This window comes from Enhydra lutris, unplaced genomic scaffold (assembly GCF_002288905.1).
Source record: "Enhydra lutris kenyoni isolate GAN:26980312 unplaced genomic scaffold, ASM228890v2 scaffoldscaffold4, whole genome shotgun sequence".
Taxonomy (NCBI): Eukaryota; Metazoa; Chordata; class Mammalia; order Carnivora; family Mustelidae; genus Enhydra; species Enhydra lutris.
In genome coordinates, this window is record NW_019154088.1 from 23,161,301 (window position 1) to 23,185,135 (window position 23,835).

General features: G+C 55.4%; 1 protein-coding gene across 1 annotated transcript; it reads right to left on the reverse strand.

The window, feature by feature from the left end:
- Positions 1-762: 762 nt before the first annotated feature.
- LOC111158831 (myosin-7) lies at positions 763-22,894 on the reverse strand. The gene is made up of 40 exons (XM_022521116.1): positions 22,861-22,894; positions 21,207-21,260; positions 20,530-20,738; positions 20,094-20,237; positions 19,653-19,809; positions 19,443-19,470; positions 18,741-18,849; positions 18,565-18,657; positions 18,398-18,461; positions 17,949-18,047; positions 17,612-17,715; positions 16,839-16,977; positions 16,629-16,747; positions 16,368-16,517; positions 15,915-16,085; positions 15,023-15,332; positions 14,678-14,745; positions 14,258-14,345; positions 13,554-13,671; positions 13,284-13,407; positions 12,884-13,020; positions 12,388-12,643; positions 11,553-11,795; positions 11,231-11,407; positions 10,294-10,439; positions 9,087-9,177; positions 7,966-8,355; positions 7,614-7,740; positions 7,281-7,399; positions 6,340-6,536; positions 5,588-5,771; positions 5,207-5,372; positions 4,945-5,069; positions 3,840-4,148; positions 3,393-3,596; positions 3,145-3,270; positions 2,735-3,010; positions 1,755-1,850; positions 1,487-1,621; positions 763-890 (listed from the first exon to the last, which is right to left on the reverse strand). Exons 3-40 carry the CDS (start codon positions 20,728-20,730, stop codon positions 873-875), a joined length of 5,808 nt encoding a protein of 1,935 aa, XP_022376824.1. The 5' UTR covers positions 20,731-20,738; positions 21,207-21,260; positions 22,861-22,894; the 3' UTR covers positions 763-872.
- Between the last annotated feature and the right edge of the window lie 941 nt (positions 22,895-23,835).

The following is a 23,835-nucleotide window of genomic DNA, read 5'->3' on the forward strand; positions in this document are numbered from 1 at the left end:
GGACTCTCCTCTCCACACTCCCTCATCTGCCTGCCTCCTCTCCAGATGGCCAGCCATAAATGGGCCAAAGATGCCCCATCTTCCAGCAAGCCCAGATGAGGAGGGTCTTGGGAAAAGAAGTTCCAGCTGGAGGAAGTGAAGGAGAAGAAAGGAGCGCTGTGCACAGAGGGGTATCTGAGGGGGGAAGGGGTCTGAGGAGGCTGGGCTGAGGGAACAGTTCCGGCTGTGGTGGGGTGGGGGGCCCTGACCTCAGGGTGGTTGGAGACAGGGGTGGCTGTATCTGCAAGGGTAAAATGGGCTGTAACCACAAGTCCCTGTGCCCTCTCAGAGACCTGCCCTGGGCCAGGGATTGGGAGTCGTTTGCCCACACCTCAGAGGGCATCCCTATACCTCGCTCTGTCCTGGCAGCCCAGCCCTGGTTGGGGGAGGGGGTAGTGTCAGTCAGTGTAGGCTCATAGCAGAAGGGATGCCTGTGCTCTCAGCAAGCCTTAAGGGTTTTTTTAAATCTCCTTGAACCCCAAGGGTCTCTGGACCAGGGAGAGGGCTGGGAGGACAGGTGTCACCTGCTGTGGAGGAGACAAATGGGAGCACCTGGGCCAGTCCGTCACTGAGGATACTCAGGGCCTCCAGGGCTCCCCAGGAAGGCCTCCTTGCACTGCCTGCAAAGCAGCCCTTCCGCCCCTGGATTCCCAGCCCCACCCCCACGTTCAGGTCCCTGTGGCTGGTGGGCAGTGAAGAAGAGTCTGGAGGCCAGATCTTGGCTTAACGGAAATAACTTTATTCTGCCTCCTCCAAAGGGGCTGCTGTAGAGGCTCTGGAACTGGAAGCTTCATCGGCACCCTCAGGACAGCGCAGACCAAGATGTGGCAAAGTTACTCCTCATTCAAGCCCTTTTGAAAGGACACAAAACCCCAGTTAGCTCTGGGGAGGTGGGTTTTGGGCAGACATGGGGGCAGAAAAAAGGGGAGACAGGGCACCTGATGGGGGGTGGGGGAGAACCGCTTAGGGCCTGAGGGAAGGCCCCATGTTGGTGAGAGATGTGTCCTAGGGGTTGGTGTGGAGGGGTGAGGACTGTGAGGTCAGCCAGAGGGCGCTGCCTGGGTGAGGACAAGGGGGTCCTCTGGGCTTTCCATTTTAGGGCTGAGTTACTGAGCTCTGGGCCAAAAGTAGTGGAAGATGAGAGGAGACCCACAGTTGGGGGGAATTGGGACATAGTGGGTATATACAAATTGGGGCCTTCTAGAGTTGCTGACCACCCTGGGCCTGGGATTTACAAAGTCATTAAAAGTTAGAGCTGGAAGAATCTTAGACGTCCCCGAGGACTGCTTTACCTGGCCCTCTGGGGCTTCAGGGTTTAATTGTCGGGGGTGGTGGTAGTGAATGAAGAGGAGCCCTCCCTGGCATGAGCGGGCTCTGTCTGAGGGGCATTGATGGTGGCAGGTGTGCTGACACAGTGACTAATGAGGCCCAGGCAAGGCCCACCCACCTTGGTGCCGATGTCGCGGCTCTTGGCCCGCAGCTTGTTGACCTGGGACTCGGCGATGTCTGCCCGCTCCTCGGCCTCATCCAGCTCATGCTGCACCTTGCGGAACTTGGACAGGTTGGTGTTGGCCTGCTCCTCCTGTGGGGGTCGGGATGGGGAGGAGGAGGTGAGAGGATGCCAAAGGTCCTCACAGCCACCCAGCCCAGGGTGGGGGTGGGGGAGGCTCCACAGTGTCCCTCCTCCAGGCCCAGTCCCTAGCAGGGTCGCTCACCGCCTCCTCGGCTTGGCGCTTGTAGGCCTTGACCTTCAGCTGCAGCTTGTCCACCAGGTCCTGCAGCCGCAGCAGGTTCTTTCTGTCCTCCTCCGTCTGGGGTGGGGAGGTTAGGGGTGAGGATGGCACAGTCATGAGGGGGAGCTTGCCCCCTCCCCCTGCTTGTTGTCTTTACTCAGAGTGAAATATTGGCATCCAGTTCTACTTTCTGATCCTCAGCAAACACTGGCGCTTTTCCCTTTATTTATTTATTTATTTGTTTGTTTATCATTAAAAAACTATTCTATTTTTAATGGTTTATTTCAGGAAAGAGTCTGGGGAGCTGATGGAATCCTGAAATCCTCACAAAACCATGCATGTTCGCTGTTCCGGGAAGCAGGCCCTTAGGGGTCCTGTGGAGGATAAACTCTCCTGTTCTAGAAGCCAGCGCGTGATGGTAGTAACGTTGGGATTGCATGCTGAGATTTCCCGGGCTGCAGGGAAGGGACTCGATCTAAGGACATGTGTGTCCTTTCTGGACTTTCTGGGTTGGAACAGGAGTAAAATCTAATTAGGAGTCTGATTGTAGAAAACAAACCAGAAAGTTCTGAGGTGTGTTGAATGACTTTGGAGTAGTTTTTGGTATATGTTGGTGGTCATGGCCCCCAACCAGGGCTTGGTGACATACTTGCTTTCAGGGAATCTGTGCTGGGTGAGCTCTGTCTGGAGCTCTGGGTAGGTGTTCTCTGCAGTGGACAGGCGGAGGGTGAGGTTGAAGGCAGAGCTCCCAGGCCAAGAGGTTCAGAGGTTGACCTCTAGCCAGGGGACAGTCAGTGTAGGACAGGGCTAGGCAGAGTGGAAACGGGGCAGCAGGGGGCTGCACTCCCACTCCTTGCTCTGGAGCAGGCTAAGAGAGAACAACACTTCATTCCTCTTGGTGGAATCCTGGCTTCTGGCCCTGGTGCAGGGGATCCAGCCAAGAGCAGCCCCCATGCCCGCACCTGGTAGGTGAGCTCCTTGATGCGACGCTCACTCTTCCTCATGCCCTTGATCGACTCCGCGTTGCGCTTCTGCTCGGCCTCCAGCTCGTTCTCCAGCTCCCGCACCCGGGCCTCCAGCTTCTGCAGCTGCTTCTTGCCGCCCTTGAGGGCGATCTGCTCAGCCTCATCCAGCCGGTGCTGCAGGTCCTTGATGGTCTGCTCCATGTTCTTCTTCATGCGCTCCAGGTGGGCGCTGGTGTCCTGCTCCTTCTTCAGCTCCTCGGCCATCATGGCAGCCTGGGGGCAGGAGGGAGGTCTAGAAGAACAGGGCCCAGGGCCCCTGGTCCCTCTAGGATCGTGTTGGCCTGGCCAGGACCCAGGGCCCTCGTTCCTGTCTTTAGTTGGGGGGCAGGCGGGGAGCAGTCACTCACATCGGTGATGGCCTTCTTGGCCTTCTCCTCGGCGTTCCTGCACTCCTGCACCGCCTCTTCTACTTCGGTCTGAAGCTGAGACAGGTCTGCGTCCATCTTCTTCTTCTGGTTGATGAGGCTGGTGTTCTGAGGATCAAGGTGGGCAGAGCACAAGAAGCCCTGAGCATCCACGGGGGGCTCCCAAACCTCACCGGGCCGAGTCCTGCCAGCCGTGTTTCCCTCCAGGACTGCACCGCGGGGCAGCTCACCTGGGAGTGCAGCAGCTGCACCCGCTCGCTGGTCTCGATGAGCTCCTGCTCCGCCAGCTTCCGAGAGCGCTCGGTCTGCTCCACCACAGCCCGCAGCTCCTCCAGCTCAGCCTGCAGCAGGTTGTTACGCCGCTCCACGATGGCGATGTTCTCCTTCAGGTCGTCGTTGGCGCGGACGGCATCATCCAGCTGGATCTGGGTGTCCTGCAGCCGGGAGGGTGGGCCCAAGAGAGCGGTTGGCCTCTGTCCTCATCAGAAGGCCTTTAGGCTAGGCTGGGTGCCGATGGAGAGCCCCACGGGCTGGGTCGGGGGCGGGGGCACTGTAAGATGTCTCTGCAGGAGCCGGAGGGAGCACGGCTCTGGTGGGACACCAGCCCCCGCTTGACCACGTGGAGGCTAGTCCATCTCCAGGTAAGAGGACTTCCCACGTCTGGAGCCTCCCCGTACCTTCAGCAAGCTCTGGAGACCCTTGACTTGCTTCTGGGCCTCCGCAGCCAGGCGGTTGGCGTGGCTGAGCTGGATCTCCATCTCGTTGAGGTCGCCCTCCATCTTCTTTTTGACCCGCAGGGCCTCGTTGCGGCTGCGCGTCTCGGCGTCCAGGGACGTCTGCAGCGAGTCCACGACACGCAGATGGTTGCGCTTGGCCTGCTCCATCTCCTCGTCCTTCTCTGCCAGCTTCCGCTCGATCTCGGCCTTGATCTGGTTGAACTCCAGCTGTGCCCGCAGGATCTTGCCCTCTTCGTGCTCCAGGGAGGCCTGGCAGGGGGTGGGGCGAGAGGGTTGGAGGCTGACAGTCAGGGCACGGGGCCAGGGCCAGGGGTCTGCCCACGAGTCACGGATACTAAGTGAGTTCAAGAGTGCTATTAAGTGGTTCAGTCAAAGAAGCAGAAGGAGAAAGAAGAACAGAGAATTTGAAAGAAACAAAAAGGGACGCCTGGGTGGCTCGGTTGGTTAAGCAGCTGCCTTCGGCTCAGGTCATGATCCCAGCGTCCTGAGATCGAGTCCCACATCGGGCTCCTTGCTCATCAGGGAGCCTGCTTCTCCCTCTGCCTCTGCCTGCCATTCTGTCTGCCTGTGCTTACTCTCTCTCCCTCTCTCTCTCTCTGACAAATAAATAAATAAAATCTTAAAAAAAATAAAAGAAACAAAAAATAGGCTTAGGAGAGGTGGTTCAGACCCTCACTGAGGAGAGCAAGCTAGGAAGACAAAGAGGAAAATGAAGAGAAAGGTGTTGCCAAGGAAACGGAGGCAATCAGGCACAGAATGTAAAAAATCCCGATGTGGGAGGCAGAGGTGGAAAGGAGAGGGGAATGGATCCGGGAAATCTTTCTACGATTCCCAGGTAAAATGTCTCTGTGAAGGAAATAGAGTGATCTACTCATGCATGCATTCATCCCATAATATTTATTGAGTGGCTGCTATGTGTCAGGCTCTAAGGATGGACTGGTGAACAAAATGGATAAAAGGGAGATGAGAACAGAGCCCACAGTCCAGGGCCCGGCTCCCCTCCCCCCCCCCCCGCCCCCCTCCCCTGGCCACTCCCCACACCCACCTCAGCCTCCTCCAGGGCCGACTGCAGCTCTAGCTTCTCAGCCTCCAGCTGCTTGCGGACCTTCTCCAGCTCGTGGATGGTTTTTCCACTGGAACCCAGCTGCTCCGTCAGGTCCGAGATCTCCTCTGGGGGAGGGGCCGGGCCGCTCAGTTGGGGGCTGCCATGGTCCCCCGATGGGGGACGCCCCACTTAGAGCCCATAGGTGGCGCCACACAAGGAGGCTCTCCCCAGCCCCTCCCCGGCCTCTCCGGCCCCAGCACACCCTGGAGGTTCTTGTTCTCCCGCTTGAAGGTCTCCAGATGCTCCAGGGACTCCTCGTAGGCATTCTTGAGCTTGAAGAGCTCTGTGCTGAGGGAGCGCGCCTCCTTCTGTGAGGACTCCAGCTCGGACTGGGACTCCTCATACTTCTGCTTCCACTCGGCCAGGATCTGTGGGGACCCAGTTCACTGCATAGCCCTCAGCCCCAGCACCCCCTCCCACTGCCCCTCCCCCCCGTCCTCCAGGGCCTGCCCAGACCCCTCTGCAGGGCTCAGCCTCCTCCCCAGCGCCCCCTGCCCTGGTCCCCCAGGAGGAGGTCCCTGGCTTCCTGGTGACGCTGGCCTCCCTGCTCTGCCCCTGGTCGAGCCCCCCAGCCCGGGCCCACCTTGTCGAAGTTCCTCTGCTTCTTGTCCAGGGCCGCGGCGGCTGCGTTGGAGCGCTCCACGTCCACCATCAGGTCCTCGATCTCATTCTGCAGCCGGTGCTTGGTCTTCTCCAGTGAAGAGCACTTGGCGTTGACGGCCTCCACGGCCTCCTCGGCGTCCTGCAGCCTCTGGGCCAGCTTCTTCCTGCCCAGGGCAGTGGCGATTTGGGAAATGGGACAGGGTTGGGTAAGATGGAGGGTGTAGATTTGGACAAGGGGAAACAATGTGAGTGTTCTAGAAAACAATCCTTGAAAACTCAGAAGTGTTGTTGGAGAAGCTGAGGAGAGGCCCCAGGGGGCTGAGAACTTGGCCAGCAGAGTGTCTCGGTGGCACGCTGTGAAGACCCACAGCACCGAGGAGGGCCCTCCAGGTGGTCTCCTCTGACCCTGGGCCAGCCTCTAGGCTGCCGACATGGAGGAGGCATGGGCTTCCATGGCCCACCCCACTTCCTCTGTCATAGCACCCTGCCCCTGGTGGGAGCACTCTGCCCTCAGACAAACCTTTTGTTCGTCTTATATTCGGATGAAAAACATAACGCGAGCAAAAAGCTTCCCTGAGAGGAGAAGGAGGTGGGGCCCTGGACAGGGTTCTCCTGTGTTGTCGGAAACTGGCCAAGCGTCCATCCCCGGTGAGGAATCTCCCCAGCGTCGGGCTGGGGTGCGTCCTGCCTGCAGAGGGGCCTCAGCGAGGGGTGGGTCGCCCGGGGACTCACTTGGCCTCCTCAAGCTCCTCGGTCCTCTGGATGGCGTCCGTCTCGTACTTGGTCCTCCACTGCGCCACCTCTGAGTTGGCCTTGGACAGGACGCGCTGCAGCTCGGCCTTGGCCTCCGTCTCCTCCTCGTACTGCTCACGCAGCAGGTCACAGTCATGCCGGGCGGACTGGAGCGCGTGGGCCAGTGCGTTCTTTGCCTGCGGAGGGGTGGGCACAGGGAGGAGGGCTGAGCTTTCTCCACAGTACACCCCAGTCCTCACCCATGTTCTCACCTGAATTTCTCCCTCCTCCCTGGGACCTCCTCCAGCTCTAATTCCTGGGGGGATCTGGAACAGTCCACGGAGGACTGGTAACAGAGAATGTCCGTTGGGTGCTGCACTGTTTACGTGAGTTATGCCCAGCACTTCTTGCTTCTCACTACAAACGTCAATATCAACCTCATCCCCATTGCCAGGGGAGGAGGCAGGGGCTCAGAGACGCTAGAGGGCTTCCTCAAGACTACCAAGCTCTCAAGGGCATGTTAGGATTAGAGCCCTGGCCTTTTAAAAAGGTCATATTCTTTCCACCTTTTGCTCACAAGGAAAGTGTCCAAAGAGGCTCCAGTTTCGCTTCTTTCTCCGGCTTTCAGACCGTCCTGCTAATCCCAGGACCCACTGGAGCAGTTCCTGCATCCCACACCTACGCCCTGCCAAAGCTGCCATTCTTCCCTAGTGTGTTTCTCTCCTCCAGCTCACTTGCCCTTGACCAAGCCCCCCTCCCCCCAGAAATGACAACAGAAAGGCAGAGGGCCTCAGCCTGGGCAATAGATTTAGGAGACATGAGCTAGGCCCTGGGCTATTAATCCATTTGAAAAATGGGAGAACAATGGAAAGACAGCAAGCCTCATTCTTGGGACCTGCTCCCTCCTGGCCTGGGCCAAGTGGCTTGAGTCTGGGCCTCACCTTAACTTCCTCCTCCAGCTGCCTCTTAAGGTCCTCCAGCTGCTGGGTGTAGGTGAGCTTGCCTCGGGTCAGCTGGGAGATCAGTGCCTCCTTCTCATCCAGCTGCCGGGACAGCTCACCTGGAGAGGCACGAAGGCACACTCAACTCTGGAAGGTCAGCCACCCCTCCCTCTCCCCAGCCATTCCCTTTCCCCTTAGGCCCCATTCTCTGGAGAGAGGTGTGCATGTGTGGGTGTGGGTGTTGGTGTGGGTGTATGTGCATGTGCGCATGTGTGTGAGTGTCTACCCAAGGCCGGTGGCTCGGGCAGTCGGGGGAGATGGGGCGGGGCTCACCATTCTCGGTCTGTAGCTTGGCCCGTTGGCTGGTGAGGTCGTTGACTGAACGCTGGGTCTCCTCGGCCTTGCTTCGGTGCTCATTCATTTGGTCTTCCAGGGTCCGGCACATCTTCTCCAGATTAGCCTGAGGGAGAAAGGGGAGTCACACAATGGACATAGGGGGCCTTGAAGGGTGGAAAGGGATACAGTTACAGAAGTACAGAGGAGAGGAATGGACGGGAGAGATTTGGAGAACAGAGTGGACGAAGGGAAGTGGGATATGGAACTATCAGAGAAGAGAGGAGACACGGACAGAAAGTGAAGGTGGGTGGAGATAATTGCGGGCGAGGACAGTGAGCAGGCCGCCCACCTTGGCCTTGATGATCTGCTCCATGTTGGAGGTGACGTCGTCCAGCTCCAGCTTGAACTCGCTCTTCTCCTTCTCCAGCTTCTGCTTCACACGCTGCAGGTTGTCGATCTGCTCGCTCAGCTCCGCCACGCTGTCCGCGTGCTTCTTGCGCAGGGCCGCGGCCGTGGCCTCGTGCTGCAGCGTGGCCTCCTCCAGGTCCCGCCTCATCTTCTGGAACTCGGCCTCGCGCTTCTTGTTCATCTCGATCTGCACGGATGTGGCCCCACCAGCCTCCTCCAGCCGCTCGCTGATCTCCTCCAGCTCCCGGGACAGGTCTGAGCGCAGCTTCTCCACCTTGGCCCTGGCCGTGCGCTCGGCCTCCAGCTCCTCCTCCAGCTCCTCGATACGAGCCTGGCCCAGGACACAGAGGGCTCAGACCCACTGCCCGGAGCCCTCCCTTGGGGAGCGCCCACCCCACAGCTCTAGAGCATTCCTGGCCTGTCTGGAACAGCAAGTCTTTTCAGTTCTACCAGCAGAGAAGTAGAAATAAAAGGATTTGGAGGAGATGTTTTGGATAGCTGAACTAGCCTTCTTTTAGGCCAGAACTTTATACATTTTCTATTGGAAAGAAAGTGGCAGAAGTTGACTGTTGAAGAGGGACAAAGAGATCTGTGTTCTAGGGATATTTTAAGCAGTTTAGTGGCAAAAATATTAAAAGTTTAGCATAAGAGAGCCATGTTTGTCTGAAGCCCTAACATGGTGTCTGCTCTAGGGGTAAGAATCAAAGTCACAGACTGTCAGGGCTAAAGGGATCTTAAAAGCCATTGGTAACAAGGGAGGACACAGAGATCCAGATATCTGGAATGAGTTCCCCACAGTTGCTAGCTCAACCAGAGCTGAGACAGGAAGCCAAGATTTCTGTGCCCTATACCTGTGATCTTTTCCAGGTCTTTTCCTATGTCATCCTTGGATCACCCAGCCGTCCTAGGGGTGCTCCCTGCGTGTACTGTGATAGTTCAGGCTCTCCCTTCATGGACCTATAGCAAGTTCCTGTAATGCTGGGGGGAGGACATCCTGGAGAAAGGGGTGCAGGAAGCTGATGACCCACCCAGGGGCTCCAGCCTAGGCATCCCAAAGCTTACCTGAAGCTCTTTGAGCTTCTTCTGCAACTGGCTGCCCAAGGCCTGCTCATCTTCAATCCTCGCATTGAGGGCGTTCAGCTCGAAGTCCTTCCTGTGGGGAAGGAGGGAGGGTAAGATGAGGAAGGTCCATTGGGCAGCAGGAGAGCCCACCAGTACTCGGAAACGGTAATACCAAAAAAAAAAAAAAGAGAGAGAGAGCAAGATTTCATCAGAAAAGTAGTGTCTGAGGCTGATGTAGGGTCCCTGAAAATGTACCACATGTTGAAGGCCTCAAGTCTGGCAAGAAATGTAATGGGCAAAGGACCACAGGTGGGGTGACAAGACCTGGGTTCTGTGGGACTTCCTCTCTATGGTCCTGTAGAATGACATCATTGGACCAGATGGTTTCCAAGGCCCCTTTTAGCTCTGATGGCCTTTAATTCTATCACCGTTACTTTGGCTGTTGGGTTAGCCTTTCTGAGCCTTCATTTCCTCTTTGGTAAAGTGGGCCTCAAAATGCCATTTTTAGAAGGTGGTTTGAGGATCCTTGGGATCAGGTACTCCTTCATTCATTCAGCACCTGCTGTGCCTGGGGAAGTGTGAGGGCTCCTGGGTGGACACAGGCCCCAGGAAGATGCAATCATGATGACTCTTAGAGGCTTTCATAGTCCTGACCCTAGAGCCCCATAAGATCCTTAATTATCCAAAACTACCCTGCAGGCTGTTTCTCAAGTGTGGGAAGTGGACCTGCGCATCTTGGTAGAACTTGCAGTAAGAACTGGATCAATGAGTTAATCAGATCCCTGCACTGCTCAAGAGTGGGGGCTCCCCCATTTCTCTGTGGTCCTCAGGGCTCTCTGAGAAGGACCTGAAAGGCCCGTCCTGAGAGGCTTTTGTATGGAGCCCTCCTCGGTGTTAAGCAACTGGTCTCCAAGTGGTTAACCAATTGGTGTGTAGAAGGAGGCAAGCTATGAGTTTCTATCCTTCTCCGCTGCCCAACAGGAAGAAAAGGCTCAAGGGATCCAGGTTAGACTGTTTTGCCAGGGAGGACGGGGGAGGATAGCCCTCTTCCTGGAGGCCTCTGCCCATGGTTTTGTCCCCACTGACGGAGGCTGTGTGAGGCTGCAGCCTCCGAGGGTGGACAATCTGGGACAGCTTGTACTGTCATAGGTGTAACAGGCTGCTGAGCTGGGGAGGAGGAAAGGCACCAGGGAGGGGAACATGCTACTTTTTGAGCCGCTCATCCAGCTGCTGTTTGTCGTTCTCCAGGTCCATGATGCTCTCCTGGGTCAGCTTCAGGTCACCCTCCAACTTCCGCTTTGCTCGCTCCAGGTCCATGCGCACTTTCTTCTCCTGCTCCAGGGATCCCTCCAGCTGGTGGGGAGAAGGACCAGTGTGCCCCGTAAGACCAATCATCCTGATTTGGGGATTTGGAAGTTCAGTCACTCCAGATTTGGGGAATCCTAAGACATGTCCGGGACTTGGAAAAGCTTTCCCAGAGTGGGCCGAGGGACTATGAGAGCACCCAGCTTGGAGGGATGCTCAGTAACTATTTGATAAATGATTTCACGAATGACTGTGTGACAAAACCCAAAGCTCCATTCATTCATCCAGCAGTATCCTGCAGGAGTGTGTTAGGCACTTGAGATGCAAAACTGAATCAATCCAAGTTCTCACCTAAAGGCACTTACAATGTTATGGCTGAGACAGATACTTCGATAATGATAACATGGGTGATAAATGATCCAATGGAGATATGCCCAGAAAACTATCTGTGGAACAATGACCACTGAAGGCCAGATCCTGCTTAAAATATTAGAGGTCACAAGATCCTCAGAGCCTCACAAAATTCCCAAAGAAATGTGTCACATTCTTACGTGATAACTCTCTAGACCCTGTGGTCGAAGGTAGAGATATAAAGGCTTGAACCTAAATTGAAATAAGGAAGTCCGTCTCTATTGTTGATCATATCAGTGGGATGAGAAACATAACTTATAAGTGATCACCTTACCCTTTTCTATTCTCCAATCCCCTACTAGAAATGTATCAGGGGAGGGAACCCTCTCCAATCCCATCCTTCCAAACGTGCGCGTGCGCGCACACACACACACACACACACATACACACACACACAGTATATCTAGGTCCTGTGACAATCTACTTACATCGTCCACCTGCTGCTCCAGCTTGACCTTGGCCTTGGTCAAGGTGTTGACCTTGTCCTCCTCAGCCTGAAGGTCATCTAGGGCCTGCTGGTGGGCCTCTTGCAGAGCCTTCTTCTCCTTGGTCAGCTTGGCGATGATCTCGTCTAGCCCAGCCATCTCCTCTGTCAGGTTCTTCACCTGTGGATCAAGAACCCCATCCCCTTCAGGGTCAGAGGTCATCAGCCTGGAGACATCTATGGGGATGTCCAATGCCAAGGAGCAGGACCACACCATGGTCTAGGAATCCTAAGACCTGGGCTAGAGCCGAAGGAGCTCCCCTCACCTTGTTCTCTGTTGCATGCTTCTCCTTCTCCACCTTGGCCAGTGTCAGCTCCAGGTCATCAATGTCCCTTTTGAGCTCAGAGCACTCATCTTCCAGCTTGCGCTTCTTGGCAGTGAGCTCCGCATTCATCTCCTCCTCATCCTCCAGCCTCTCAGTCATCTCCTTCACTTTGGCCTCCAGCTGGATCTTGTTCTTGATCAGCTGGTCACAGCGCTCCTCTGCGTCAGCCAGGTTGTCTTGTTCCTGAGGACAAGGCACAGAGGGGAGGCTTTTCAGTGGGTGGGGTCCTCACATTGCCAGGTTTGGGGAGGAAGAGGCTCAGCCTGTAGGAGGGGAGCTCCAGGATATCTCCAGCTGAGAAAAACCTCAGAAGGATGATGAAGGGAAGGATTTCAGGACAATGTGATGGGAACATTGGGGGATGGAAGCAGAAAGGCCCTCTTCCTTTGGTCTACTTCACTGCAGGAAAGGAACTGCATTTACTGATGTCAGCACTTTACATATTTACTGCCTGGTAAGATGGGCAGCTTCATCCCTAGTCCAGAGATGAAGACATTGAGACTCAAAGACAATGCATGGTTTGCCTAAGTTCAAAAAATTATTGGGCTGTGGATCCAGGTTGAAACCAAGAGGAAAGCCAGTGTTTTTAAAAGTTGGTTCTTTCCCCCTTCCCTTTTGTTCTCTGGAGGGACCCCCTTGGAGGACTTTGGAGTGTTGATTCCAGAAACCTGTGTCTTTGAGAGGACAAGGTGAGCCCTGGGTGGGAAGGTGCAGGATGCCTGGGGAATGTTGGCTGAGCAGGACCGGCGAGCTAACAGAGGCCCAGGAGGCTCACCGCCTGCACTTGGAGCTGGAGGTCATTCTTCTCCTGCAGCAGGGACACCATCTTCTCCTCCAGCTCCTTGCGGCGAGCCTCTGACTTCTCTAGCGCCTCTTTGATGCGCGCGAACTCCTCCTTCATGTTGGCCATCTCCTTCTCCGTCTCTGCGCTCTTGAGCAGCGGCTTGATCTTGAAGTACAGCTTCATCCAGGGCCAGTTCTTGACCCCCATGAAGGCCCGGATGTTCCACTGGATGATCAGCAGGGAGTCTCTGCAGGGGCCCAGCAAGAGGGTGGTGAGAGAGTCCCAGCTCCTTCCTGTCCTGAAGCCCTGACTTTTAAGTAAGAGCTCTCCCTTCCTCTCTGATGCCCTGGCCGTGAGGCCCATCTGGGGTCCATAGGAGCCCCTCCTGCTAGTCTGCTTGCTTCACGTCTCAGTGAGCTTTCTCCTGACACTGCCCCTGAATCAGCCTGGGTCTTAGATGGCCAGGAGCCTCCTTTGAAGCTCTCACCTGCGTTCCAGCAATTTCTTATACTCCATTCTGGAGAGCACACCCCGAGACTGGGCCTGGATGCGGGTGATGATGCGGCTCAGCCTCTCGTCCCGCATCTCCTCCAGCAGCCCCAGCAGCCCCGCCTTGAAGAACACCTGTGGGCCAGCATTGGGTGGGCCGGGAGGGGAAAGAGGAGAGGTTGCTTTTAAGCAGTGTAATACCCTAGGAAAGAACTCAAGGGAGGAGGCCAATGACAGCTGGAGCTGGGACAGGGGCGCTGGATGGTCCATGGGGAGGGGGAGAAGGCAGTTCAGAGATGGTCCTAAGATGACTGATAAAAGGGAAGGAGTTGTGAGATGGGGACCCAAAGGACAGGAGAGGTCTCTCTGTAGTCAGCTCGCCTCCTCCCTTCCCTCACCTTGGTGTGACCAAACTTGTACTGGTTGTGGTCAATGTCCAGGGAGCCCAGCAGCTTCTCTGCCCCTTTCCTGCTGTCAATGAACTGGCCCTCGGGGATGGCTGCTGGGTTCAGGATGCGGTACCTGGAGAGGGTGATGCCCCGAGTCACTCACGTTCTGGACCAGTCTGCTCTGCCCACAGCACTCAGATCCACCTGTGGACTTGCTTCCCCACCAAGTCTGCCCAGGTTCCCCCTGCTCCCTGAGCTCTGGGGAGCCCCTGTACCCACCTCTGCCGGAAGTCCCCGTAGAGGATGCGGTTGGGGAAGCCCTTCCTGCAGATGCGGATGCCCTCCAGCACACCGTTGCAGCGAAGCTGGTGCATGACCAGGGGGTTGTCTATCACCCCTGCAGCAGGAGGAGGTGGGAGAGAAAGGTGTGGGGAGAGTGCTGGACTAAGCCAAAAATTCTGGGCTCTGATTCTGGGTCTGCCTCTCACTAGCCAGCAACCTTAGGGAAAATCCTTTTTTTTTTTTTTCCCTTAGCTGTACTCTTAAGAATAACCAAAGGTTTTCCTATTCCTTCTTTTACGTTGTATTTATTATCATAGGTAGTTGCCACTTTCTAGAGAAGAAACTAAGCCCAGAAGAGTTAAGGCACCTCACCAAGGTCACTAAGCTGACCAGAGCAGAGCCAGGCCCCTGAGGAACTGGAATTCCTAATCAGTCAAAAAGGATAAACAATCTCTATATGTCTCACTGGGGGTTGCGTGCTGTGAGGCAATGCCCATGAAAGTGCCTTACAGGGCCCCCCTGAGCCACGCTGCAAATACAGGGAAATGGGGAGAGACTAGTCTGCCATCTCATGGGGCACCGGAGGAGAGTGTCATTTGGAAACCACTGAGGTGGGGGATTAGGAGATGGCTGAGGAGTCCCTGTCCCCACGGCATGGGGCATGCAGCCAGCAAGGGGCTGGGCTGAGTTTCGGACCTCACCTGGAGACTTTGTCTCATTGGGGATGATGCAACGCACAAAGTGGGGGTGTGTGGAACGCAAGTTGGTCATCAGCTTGTTCAGATTTTCCTGTGACCCAAAGCACAGGAGGGGAAAAGTAATGCAGGTGAAGGAGAGAAAAGTAGGGAAGGAAGGGAAAGAGAGAGGGGATGAAGGAATGGCAGGGAGGACACAGAGAAGAGAGAGGTCGGAAGGACAGAGGGAAGGGGAGAGTGAGATGGGAAAACAGAGGAAGAGGCCACCGGCAAAGAGGGAAAGAATGGAGAGGAGGAAAGACAAGGAGGGAAAGGGGCCACAGGGAAGGAGAAGACAGAGAAGTCAGGCATGGGAATGGCGGGAAGGAGCAGGGCTGGTGGGTGCTGGGGAGCCATGCTGGGCTGGGGCTGGGGGCACACGCTTACCCTGTGTAGAGCTGACACGGTCTGAAAGGATGAGCCTTTCTTGGCTTTGCCTTTGCCCTTCTCGACAGCTGTGGGAGGATAGTCAGGGAAAAAGAACTGAATGGACGTGTGGATGGAGAAGAGGCCTCCATCACGGACTCTGCTTACATCCTCACTCGTATCTGACCTCCAGGTGAGGATCTTTACTATGTGGGGCCCAGCTTCTCCACCCCATTCTCTCTCACTGAGCCTGTAAACCTTAGGGCACAACCTGACACAAAAGGGGTTAAGTGTTGCAATGGGCTTGCCTCAGGACCATGGCAGAAACCCTGCTCCTTAGTCCCCAGGGTTCTAGTCTCTACTTACGTGCATCAGCCCCCGCATAGTTGGCAAACAGGTTGCCGAGCAACTTGAGGGAGGACTTCTGGTACAAGCCCACCACCGTCTCGTTGAGCGGGTCTTTGTTCTTCTGCAGCCAGCCCAGGATGTTGTAGTCCACGGTTCCAGCATAGTGGATCAGGGAGAAGTGGGCTTCCTGCTTCCCCTTGACATTGCGTGGCTTCTGGAAGTTGTTGGACTTGCCCAGGTGGTTGTCATACAGCTTGGCCTTGAAGGTCATGTCAGTGGCCTTGGGGAACATGCACTCCTCCTCCAGGATGGACATGATGCCCATGGGCTGAGGGTAGAGGGGAAAGCGTCACTGAGAATGCTTCATGCGGATGCAAAAGCATCCTACTCTAAGCTCAGTATTTGCTTATGGTGATGCCCCTTTGGGAATTAAGGTAACAGGTATTTACCAACCTACACCTGTTCATGCCTTCCCAAGGTAGAAAACTTTGTTTGCTTTCAGAGGGACCTTTGTAAAAGTCTGGGACTATGAATGATATGGATGCTTTACACAGCACTCCATCGTCCAGATCCCTGCGATGTGGGGGCTGAAAACAGGTGTACTCTGATTCCCTGCCCCACACTCAAACCAGGTCAAACCAGGGTTATTAAACACACTGGTATGGGAGGATTCCTGGAGCTGCCCATCCTCCCTGTGTCCATTCTCAAGCCCCTAGGACCTCAGCTCTCCCTGTGCCACCCTGTCCTGGGTGGTCAGGACACAACAGGGCTCGGGATCCAGAGCATGTTCCCCAGCAGGGTGGGGGCTGCCATTTAGATGGGGGCATTCAGGTAGGGTGTGAGTGGGGAATTCAGCCACTCTGTCTGGAACGCCAGGGGACAGGGACACAGACAGCGGGGGAGGCAGCACCTTCTCAATGAGGTCGATGCAGGCCTGCAGATCCATGCCAAAGTCAATGAACTCCCACTCAATGCCCTCCTTCTTGTACTCCTCCTGCTCCAGCACGAACATGTGGTGGTTGAAGAATTGCTGCAGCTTCTCGTTGGTGAAGTTGATGCACAGTTGCTCAAAGCTGTTGAACTGCAGGGGGCAGGGACGGAGTGGGTCAGGCCCACAGGGGTCTGAGCAGGCCCTGTGGTCCCCCCACCCCGAAGTGGTCTGACCTGGCCTGCCCAAGCCCAGCCAGGGGTGTGGCCAGGCCCCTGCCCTGTTGGGCCTGTGGGGAAAGGTGCTCCCCTGGAAGACAGGACGAGGCGTCAGCCTTTCCCGAGACTGGCCATGATGGTCACAGGTGGGAACGAGTGAGTCACCCTCCCCGCTGCTCCCACCCCCACGCATGTGTGCCTAGGCTCCCCCACTCACGTCAAAGATCTCGAAGCCGGCGATGTCCAGGACCCCTATGAAGTACTGGCGTGGCTGCTTGGTCTCCAGGGTGGCGTTGATTCTCGTCACCATCCAGTTGAACATCTTCTCATACACGGCCTTGGCCAGGGCCCCAGTGGCATATGATACCTGGAAGGTGAGGGAGAAACCAAATGAGCAGATTAATGCAGAGAATGAAATCCAAAGCCCTCCCTGAAGCCTGCCAGCCCCCTCCCCACTTATATTCTGAAGATGACCCACCTGCTGGACATTCTGCCCCTTGGTGACGTACTCGTTGCCCACTTTCACCCGAGGGTGGCACAGCCCCTTGAGCAGGTCGGCTGAGTTGAGCCCCATGAGGTAGGCGGACTTGTCAGCCTCTGGAAGGAGAGGGCAGGCAGCCAAGTTGGCACAGGGAGGACTCCTCTCCAGATGTGGCCCCCACCTGCCCCCAGCATACCAGACTCCCACCTTCAGTGCCATCTGGCTCAGCCTGCTCCTCTCGCTGCTTCTGTTTGAACTTCATGTTTCCAAAGTGCATGATGGCGCCCGTTAGCTTGTACATGGAGTTCTTCTCCTCTGGAGTGAAGCCCAGCACATCAAAGGCATTCTGTTGGCAGACCCCATATTGGTGGACCCCAGAAAAGGAAGTATGGCAGATAAATGAAATCCCTCTTCAGCTGGAGAGAAAACTTCTCTCCTGAATCCCTGTAGCTTCTGAGACTCCCATACCCAGTATGGAACTCCAAAACCAAGTGCAGGAAGGTTGCACACTGCCCCAGATCTGGCATTAGTGGCCACATTTGTCCTTTGGAGGTGCTCTGGCCACCCACTCATATTTTCTACTTTTGTCTTCTCTTCTCGACCCTACACTTGATTCCCTGCTTAAATCTTCTCTACCTGTCTATATCTAGTCTTCACCTAATAGGCTGCCCCAATCCCATGGCAACTGCATGAACCACCCCCCTTCCCTTGGTGATGCTTTGCTTCTTGGCTTGTCTGCTTTCTCTGTCCCACAATGTTCAGCCTTTTCTGTTTGCTTGAACACCAAATACTGGTCACCCCATCTCAACATACCCATTCCCCAACACATCCTGGTCAGAAGGCATGTTCTGGCCCTTGGGGAGGGTCATACCACTTTGAATAACAGATAGTGTCTCAGTTCTCCTCCTTAGCCAATGAACTGGCCTCATTTACCCCTCTGCCAGTGCCCTCACTTCTCTACCAGGTTCTTACCCACTTACATCAGTGGCCATGAGCTCCTCAGAGTCATCGATGGAGGCCACCGTGGTCTCTCCTTGGGAGATGAATGCATAATCGTAGGGGTTGTTGGTGATCAGCAGCATATCTGGGAGGAGAAGATGGGTTGAGGAAGGGGCACAAAAGTCTGGCTCTCACTGGGGTTGCCTACCACAGTACAGGGCTTGCAGGAAAGCATATGACAAGGCTGACTGTGGTCTCACATCCCACAGAACTGGATCCAGCAGTGCCATAAACCCAGGGCACGTCTGCAAGCAGCCGCAAACAGAGGGACCAGGTTACCATGGAGATAGTTGGTCTCGGTTGGTAGCTCTGACTCACCCAGCAGCTCAGGTTTTTTGTTAGACAGGATTTGGTAGAAAATGTGATAATCTCTCTCTGCTTTCAGCTGAAAAATAACTCTGGATTTTTCCAGAAGGTCTGTGAACAGTAGGGGGAGAAGAGTGAAAGAAATTTGGGGATTTAGGTACAAGGAAATAGAGGAAAATGAATAAATGTAGCAAGCAAAAGGCAGAGGAAAAGAGAAAGACTAAGAGAGAGACTCTCATGCAGACATGAAGAGACAGAGGTGGAGAAAGACTAGAGGAAGATAAGTATACAGACCCAGACACACAGAGAGAGACAGAAAGAGAGGGAGAGAGACTGAAAGGCAGAGGCCTAAAGAGAGACATAGATGGAGAGACAGAGAGAAGAGAGAGATAGGTTGGGATTGTGATCACATAGAACAAGGGTGAGCTCAAGCCAAGTCCTAGCAGATTCATGGCACTCACAGGTCTCTATGTCTGCAGATGCCAACTTTCCAGTTGCCCCAAAATGGATTCGAATGAATTTCCCCTGGGGAGGTTGAGGAGACCGATGATGAGTTGAGGCAAAGCTCGTATTTGACACCATCCCTCCACCAACCCAAATCCCAAATCCAAGGTCAGGGATCACTCACGAAGCGGGAGGAGTTGTCATTCCGGACGGTCTTGGCATTGCCAAAGGCCTCCAGGGCGGGGTTGGCCTGGATGATCTGGTCCTCCAGGGTACCCTGCAAAGATCAGGAAGGATGGTGGGTGAGAGGCCTCCCCCTCCCCTTTTGTAGTGCAGGCCCGTGGAGGACGACAGGCCTACCTTGCCTGGCGTCTGCTCCTTCTTGCTCCGATCCCCAATGGCAGCAATAACAGCGAAGTACTGGATGACCCTCTTGGTGTTGACTGTCTTCCCGGCCCCAGATTCCCCGCTGTTGGGATAGTCAGAGCCTCATTAGGCAGTGAACAGATGCAGTTCATTGAGACAAACAAACCTCAAGTCAGGAGAGAAGGTCTGGTCCTACTTGACAGTGGGAGCCCCAAAGCAGGAAGCACCCTGACCACACGTGGGATCAGGGGGAGCACCAGGAAGGGTGCCACAAGAAGTTGCCAGGTTTGGGCAGAAGGAACTTGGTCTTAGCTAGGCAAGGTCAATGTGAAGAGATGGGCCTTGACCCTTTTGGCAACGAATGGGTGAGGCTGGCAGAATGGGGAACGTTACTGAAGGGAAAGATGAAAGAAAACGAGGAGGGCATGAAGACACAGTGATACTGGGCTTATGGATAAATGAGTTATGAGTTGGAGGAGAGTGAGCATAGGGAACGGGAGAGGAAAACTCCAAGAGGGGTGGGAAGCAGAAAGAAGTGGGGAAGGCAAGGCAAGGGTAAAGGTCACAGAGAAAGAGAAGCTGGCACAAAGATGGAGGGAAATGAGAATTGTGGGTCCATGCATGGGGGCTGGGGTCCTTGATAGGGGCTGGGGTCAAGAAGGTTCTGAAAGAGAACGGGTTAGGAGCTACACTCACGTGATCAGGATGGACTGGTTTTCTCTGTCTGTTGAGAACAAGCAGGGAGGAAAAATCAGGAAACACAGAGGATGCTCCTGCCTGCCATCCACCCACCCTTCCCCCACCCCATATCCCGGCCTCCCTCTAGGCACCTCCCAGTTTCCCAGACCAACTGTGTGTTCCCCCCCATGCAGATCCCAAGAAAACCCTGCCACCAAGGCCTGTCACCTGTCAGCATGTACTGATAGGCGTTGTCAGAGATGGAGAAGATGTGGGGCGGCGCCTCACTCCTCTTCTTGCCCCGGTAGGCGGCCACCACCTCGGCGTTGTACACCGGCAGCCACTTGTAGGGATTGACGGTGACACAGAAGAGGCCCGAGTAGGTCTGGGGTAGAGAAGGAGGGTTGAGTTGCTCATGATAAAGAGGGAGGAACGGTGGGTTTCCGAGTTAGAGAACAATGCTAGGAGGGGAGGAAAAGAAGGGAAAATCTACAAAAGCACTCAATCTGAGGAATCCCAGCCTTGGGGGTGTTAGAACTGAACCAGGGACGCAGGGCCACGGACAGTGTGCAGTGGACACGAGAAATGGAAACCTGTGGCTCCAGCAGGTGGGCCTCTGGGGACCAGGAAGCTACTAGACTCAAAGGGCGTCCTGGATGGCGCACTCACGTAGATCATCCAAGAGGCGTAGCGCTCCTTGAGGTTGTAGAGCACGGCGGGCTCATGCAGGAAGGTCAGCATGGCCATGTCCTCGATCCTGTCGAACTTGGGCGGGTTCTGCTGCATCACCTGGTCCTCCTTCACGGTCACCGTCTACAAGAGCCCCCATGCAGGCCCCACGGTCAGCCCTCCCTCTGTCCGGAAAGGAGTAGGGCAAGTTCTAGGACAGCCATGTTCAAGAGAGAAGGACGGGCATCACAGAGAAGATAGACAGGATATTGGGAATGAGAAGGGCTGTTTGGAAGCCGTGAATCCCTGCCCCAAGAGGGGGAAAGCAGGCTGTCCTCAGGTCTGTGTGGGATGGATCCTGGTGGGAACTTCTCTGTGTACCCCAGCTGCGGGAGGGGGTCCCAGGAGGGCCTCTCATGCCAGCCCTGCTACCTACCTTGCCATTTTCGGTCTCAGCGGTGACTTTGCCACCCTCTCGAGACACAATTTTGGCTTTGACGAACTCCTCTTTGTCATCAGGCACAAAGACATCTTTCTTGAGGTCAAAAGGTCGGGTCTGGGCTTCCAGCCGCTCCTTCTCTGACTTGCGCAGGAAGGGGGCAGCGGCCCCAAACGCGGCCATCTCTGCATCCACCATGGCTGCGCCTGCAGGGGGTGGGAGTCGGAGAAAAAGCCAGATGCCCTCCCTTCCACCCAGCCTCCACTCCCTTCCCCAGGCTCTGCCTCTTTCAGTGGGAGCCCCAGAGCCTAGCACTCTCCTTGTGAGTCAGGAGCAGGTCACCTTACATCCCTTATTCTTTGAGTCAATCCACCAACCTGAGAATAGCCTAGCAAACCTGTCAGGGCAGAAGGGGAGGCTAACGTCTGTTCAGCCTGGGGCTCTCCTAGAGGAGAAAGGAGCATTCTGGGCTTCTCTGGGAGCAGAAAGCTAACTACATCCATCTCTAATCCTTGTCCCTCCCTGACTCTTCCCTGGTCACAGGCAAAGGGCTCTTTGTTACCAAGATACACTTCCCAAGGCAAGGCAGAAACTAGAGTCCCATAACCTGGCTTTGAGGCTGTCATGGCCAATCTTCCCAGATTCCCTCACACTCCATCTTCAGCTTTCCTTACCTTGGCTTCTCGAAGGTGTACACTAAATGAAAGGGGCTCAAGCCTGCAGGGGACCTGCAAAGATGGAAGGCTGTGTCAGGTCCACCTCCCCGCTGCTCCCTGGCTCTGCCCTTTGGCACCCACCCCTCCCCCAGGCCTGAAAATAAATGGGGAGTGGTGCCAGCTTCTCTGGTCCTGTCCTCTGTCTGGCTTTCCAAACACTGTGGCCCTTTCTCCTGAGCAATAATTTTAACAGTTTCCTGATGTCTATTCCTCCTCCTCCCACCTGGGAGACAGTCCCATCCTTGCCTACACTCAACTAGTGAAACTTGCCTACTTGGAGCCACAAGAGAAACAGCTACTGGTCACATTTGTTCAGCGCTTTACAGTCTGCAAAGCACGTTTATGCATCTCTCACTCAATCCTCACCCCATCCTTCGGATGAGGAAATCAAGGTTAAGGGGCTTGCTTGTCCGAGAACACATAACGAGAAGTGGCGGAGCCAGGCCTCGAACCCACGTCTCATGTCTCTCCAAAGCCAGTTCTCTTCCATCCTGCCCTCGTTTGATTGTCAGTCTTGGTGGACACTCTCAGAGAGGAGACCCTTGTGGGCGTCCTCTCATTGACACACCCACCAAATGCCAAATGCCCTCCACATGTCCTCTGATGAACACGCATGTGCGCTGCTCATGCACATGCCTCACAAGGACATGCTTCCTTCCCATACCTCCCTGTATGCCGTCATGCCTTGGCAACAGACACACACGTCAAGTATGTGTACGGTATAAATCAGCACAGATCACTGTATAGTCCCAATTGCACAAAGACCTGAAGCAGGGTCGCCTGGGTGCTGCAGTGGGTTAAGTGTCCCACTCTTGGTTCAGCTCAGGTCATGATCTTGGGGTCATGAGATCCAGCCCTGCATCGGGCTCCGCGCTTGCTGCCGAGTCTGCTGGAGGTTCCCTCTCCCTCTCTCTCTGCCCCTCCCGGTCATACTCACTCTCTCTCTCTCAACTAAATAAATAAATCTTAAAAAAAAAAAAAGACACACACAAAACACCTGGAACAGCCCCACCATGTGCCTGTGAGCCCCTTTTGCAGGGTGTACACAGGCTGCAGGAGCCTCGACACCTGGATGCGCGCACAAACATCTCCATGTGCATAGATACGGATAGTTACCCATGACAGACCCCCCCCCCACAACTAGCTTCTAAGCATATATACTTGCTAAGTCATTGTTCTCTGCCATCCTCTTCTCCCTCCCCTCAAATGGACCAGTTATCCTCAGGCATGATCATAAATACGTCCGTCTCCCCCTACATACTACTGTATCTTAATTAGGCAGCACACAGTACACACCCTCCCCTCACCATGCATTGAGACTGTGCATGCTTGTACACAACACACACACACACACACACACACACACACACACCCCTCTAATGCATAACACATTCTGGTCCCATATGCTCAGATATAGACTTTCACACACAACACCCTCCTCCCACACTCCCAGGGCACCTACACTCATGTTTAGACCTGCACTTGTGCGCTCAATGATCAGACCTGGTACTCTGCAGGAAGCCCTGCATGCACTTGCTGTTCCTAGAGGAGCCCCTTCCTAAAGCTGGGGCCCTCTTATCCCAGAGGAAGGCCTCCTGCTCGGCGCTCCTACCTGAGAGCAGCAAGGAAAGACAGAGCACAGGGGAGAGCTGTGGAACTTGACCTGGTCAGGGGCCATATATATCCGGCAGCAGGCCCCCCACCCCCACCTGTACCCAGTCCCTAGCCGGATTTAGAAAGGGCTGTTGTCACTAGAAGCATTTCCCCCAGGCTCCCCCTCCTTTCCCCAAAGTGCTCCCCACCCCACCCCACCCCCTCAGCTAGGAAACAATTGGAAGTGATCGTCATTGTTATGGCATGGAGTGTGCAGGGTCTGAGTTCCAGGGGGCGGGGATGGCTCAAAGTGTAGCCAAAATATCTCCCAGGCCAGGCTTCACATTCCATAGCTGGCAGGAAAGGGGACTGGTCAGACCACCGTGACCTCAGGCAGGCAGGGTCCTGGCCCTGCCCCCAGGACTCTCCTGGTCTCTGACACAGCTGCCCCTCCGACCCCTGCCCCCTGAGCTGGCCCAGCCCCAAGTGCAGTGTCCCCTGTGCTTCCTGGCCTGGATCCTACATCCAACAGTGGGATGGGAGGGGGTGAGGGTCAGCAGCAGCAGAGGGGTGGGGCAGAGCTGGGGGCATGGCCCCCCGGGGAGGGCGCTAGACTGGGGCAGCTAGAAGGAGGTTTCCCAGCCAAGTGGCAAGAATGACCAGGGAGCTTAGAGATGGAGACTCTGGCTTGGGCACTGATTTCCTTGGACCAGCTGGGCGGTGTGTTGAGGTCACCGAAACTCAGAGCCAGACAGGCCATTCGTTAGTCCTTTGTTTTATGGAGACGGGAAGTGTCTTTTCTGAGGTCATGCAGCTAGGCAGGGCAGCAAGGTTCAAGGCAGTTGGGGGAGCTGAGCAGTTGAGGAATGAAGGCCAGCGTGCAGAGGGAGGGCTGGAAGTCCAAGGAGGCAAGGACCCGCTGTGCTCAGAAGGCAGACCCAGCTACTGCCTGATGGTCCTAGAGGAGGCCCCTGCATGACTCATTTTCCTAGCT

Excerpts from the sequence above, each read along its gene's own strand:
- LOC111158831 (XM_022521116.1), bottom strand. The coding sequence starts at position 20,730 with ATGGTGGATGCAGAGATGGCCGCGTTTGGGGCCGCTGCCCCCTTCCTG. Across the intron at positions 18,462-18,564 it reads ATGACAACTCCTCCCGCTTC|GGGAAATTCATTCGAATCCA; the intron begins GTGAGTGATCCC and ends CAACCTCCCCAG. Across the intron at positions 18,048-18,397 it reads ATCTGCAGACATAGAGACCT|ACCTTCTGGAAAAATCCAGA; the intron begins GTGAGTGCCATG and ends TACTGTTCACAG.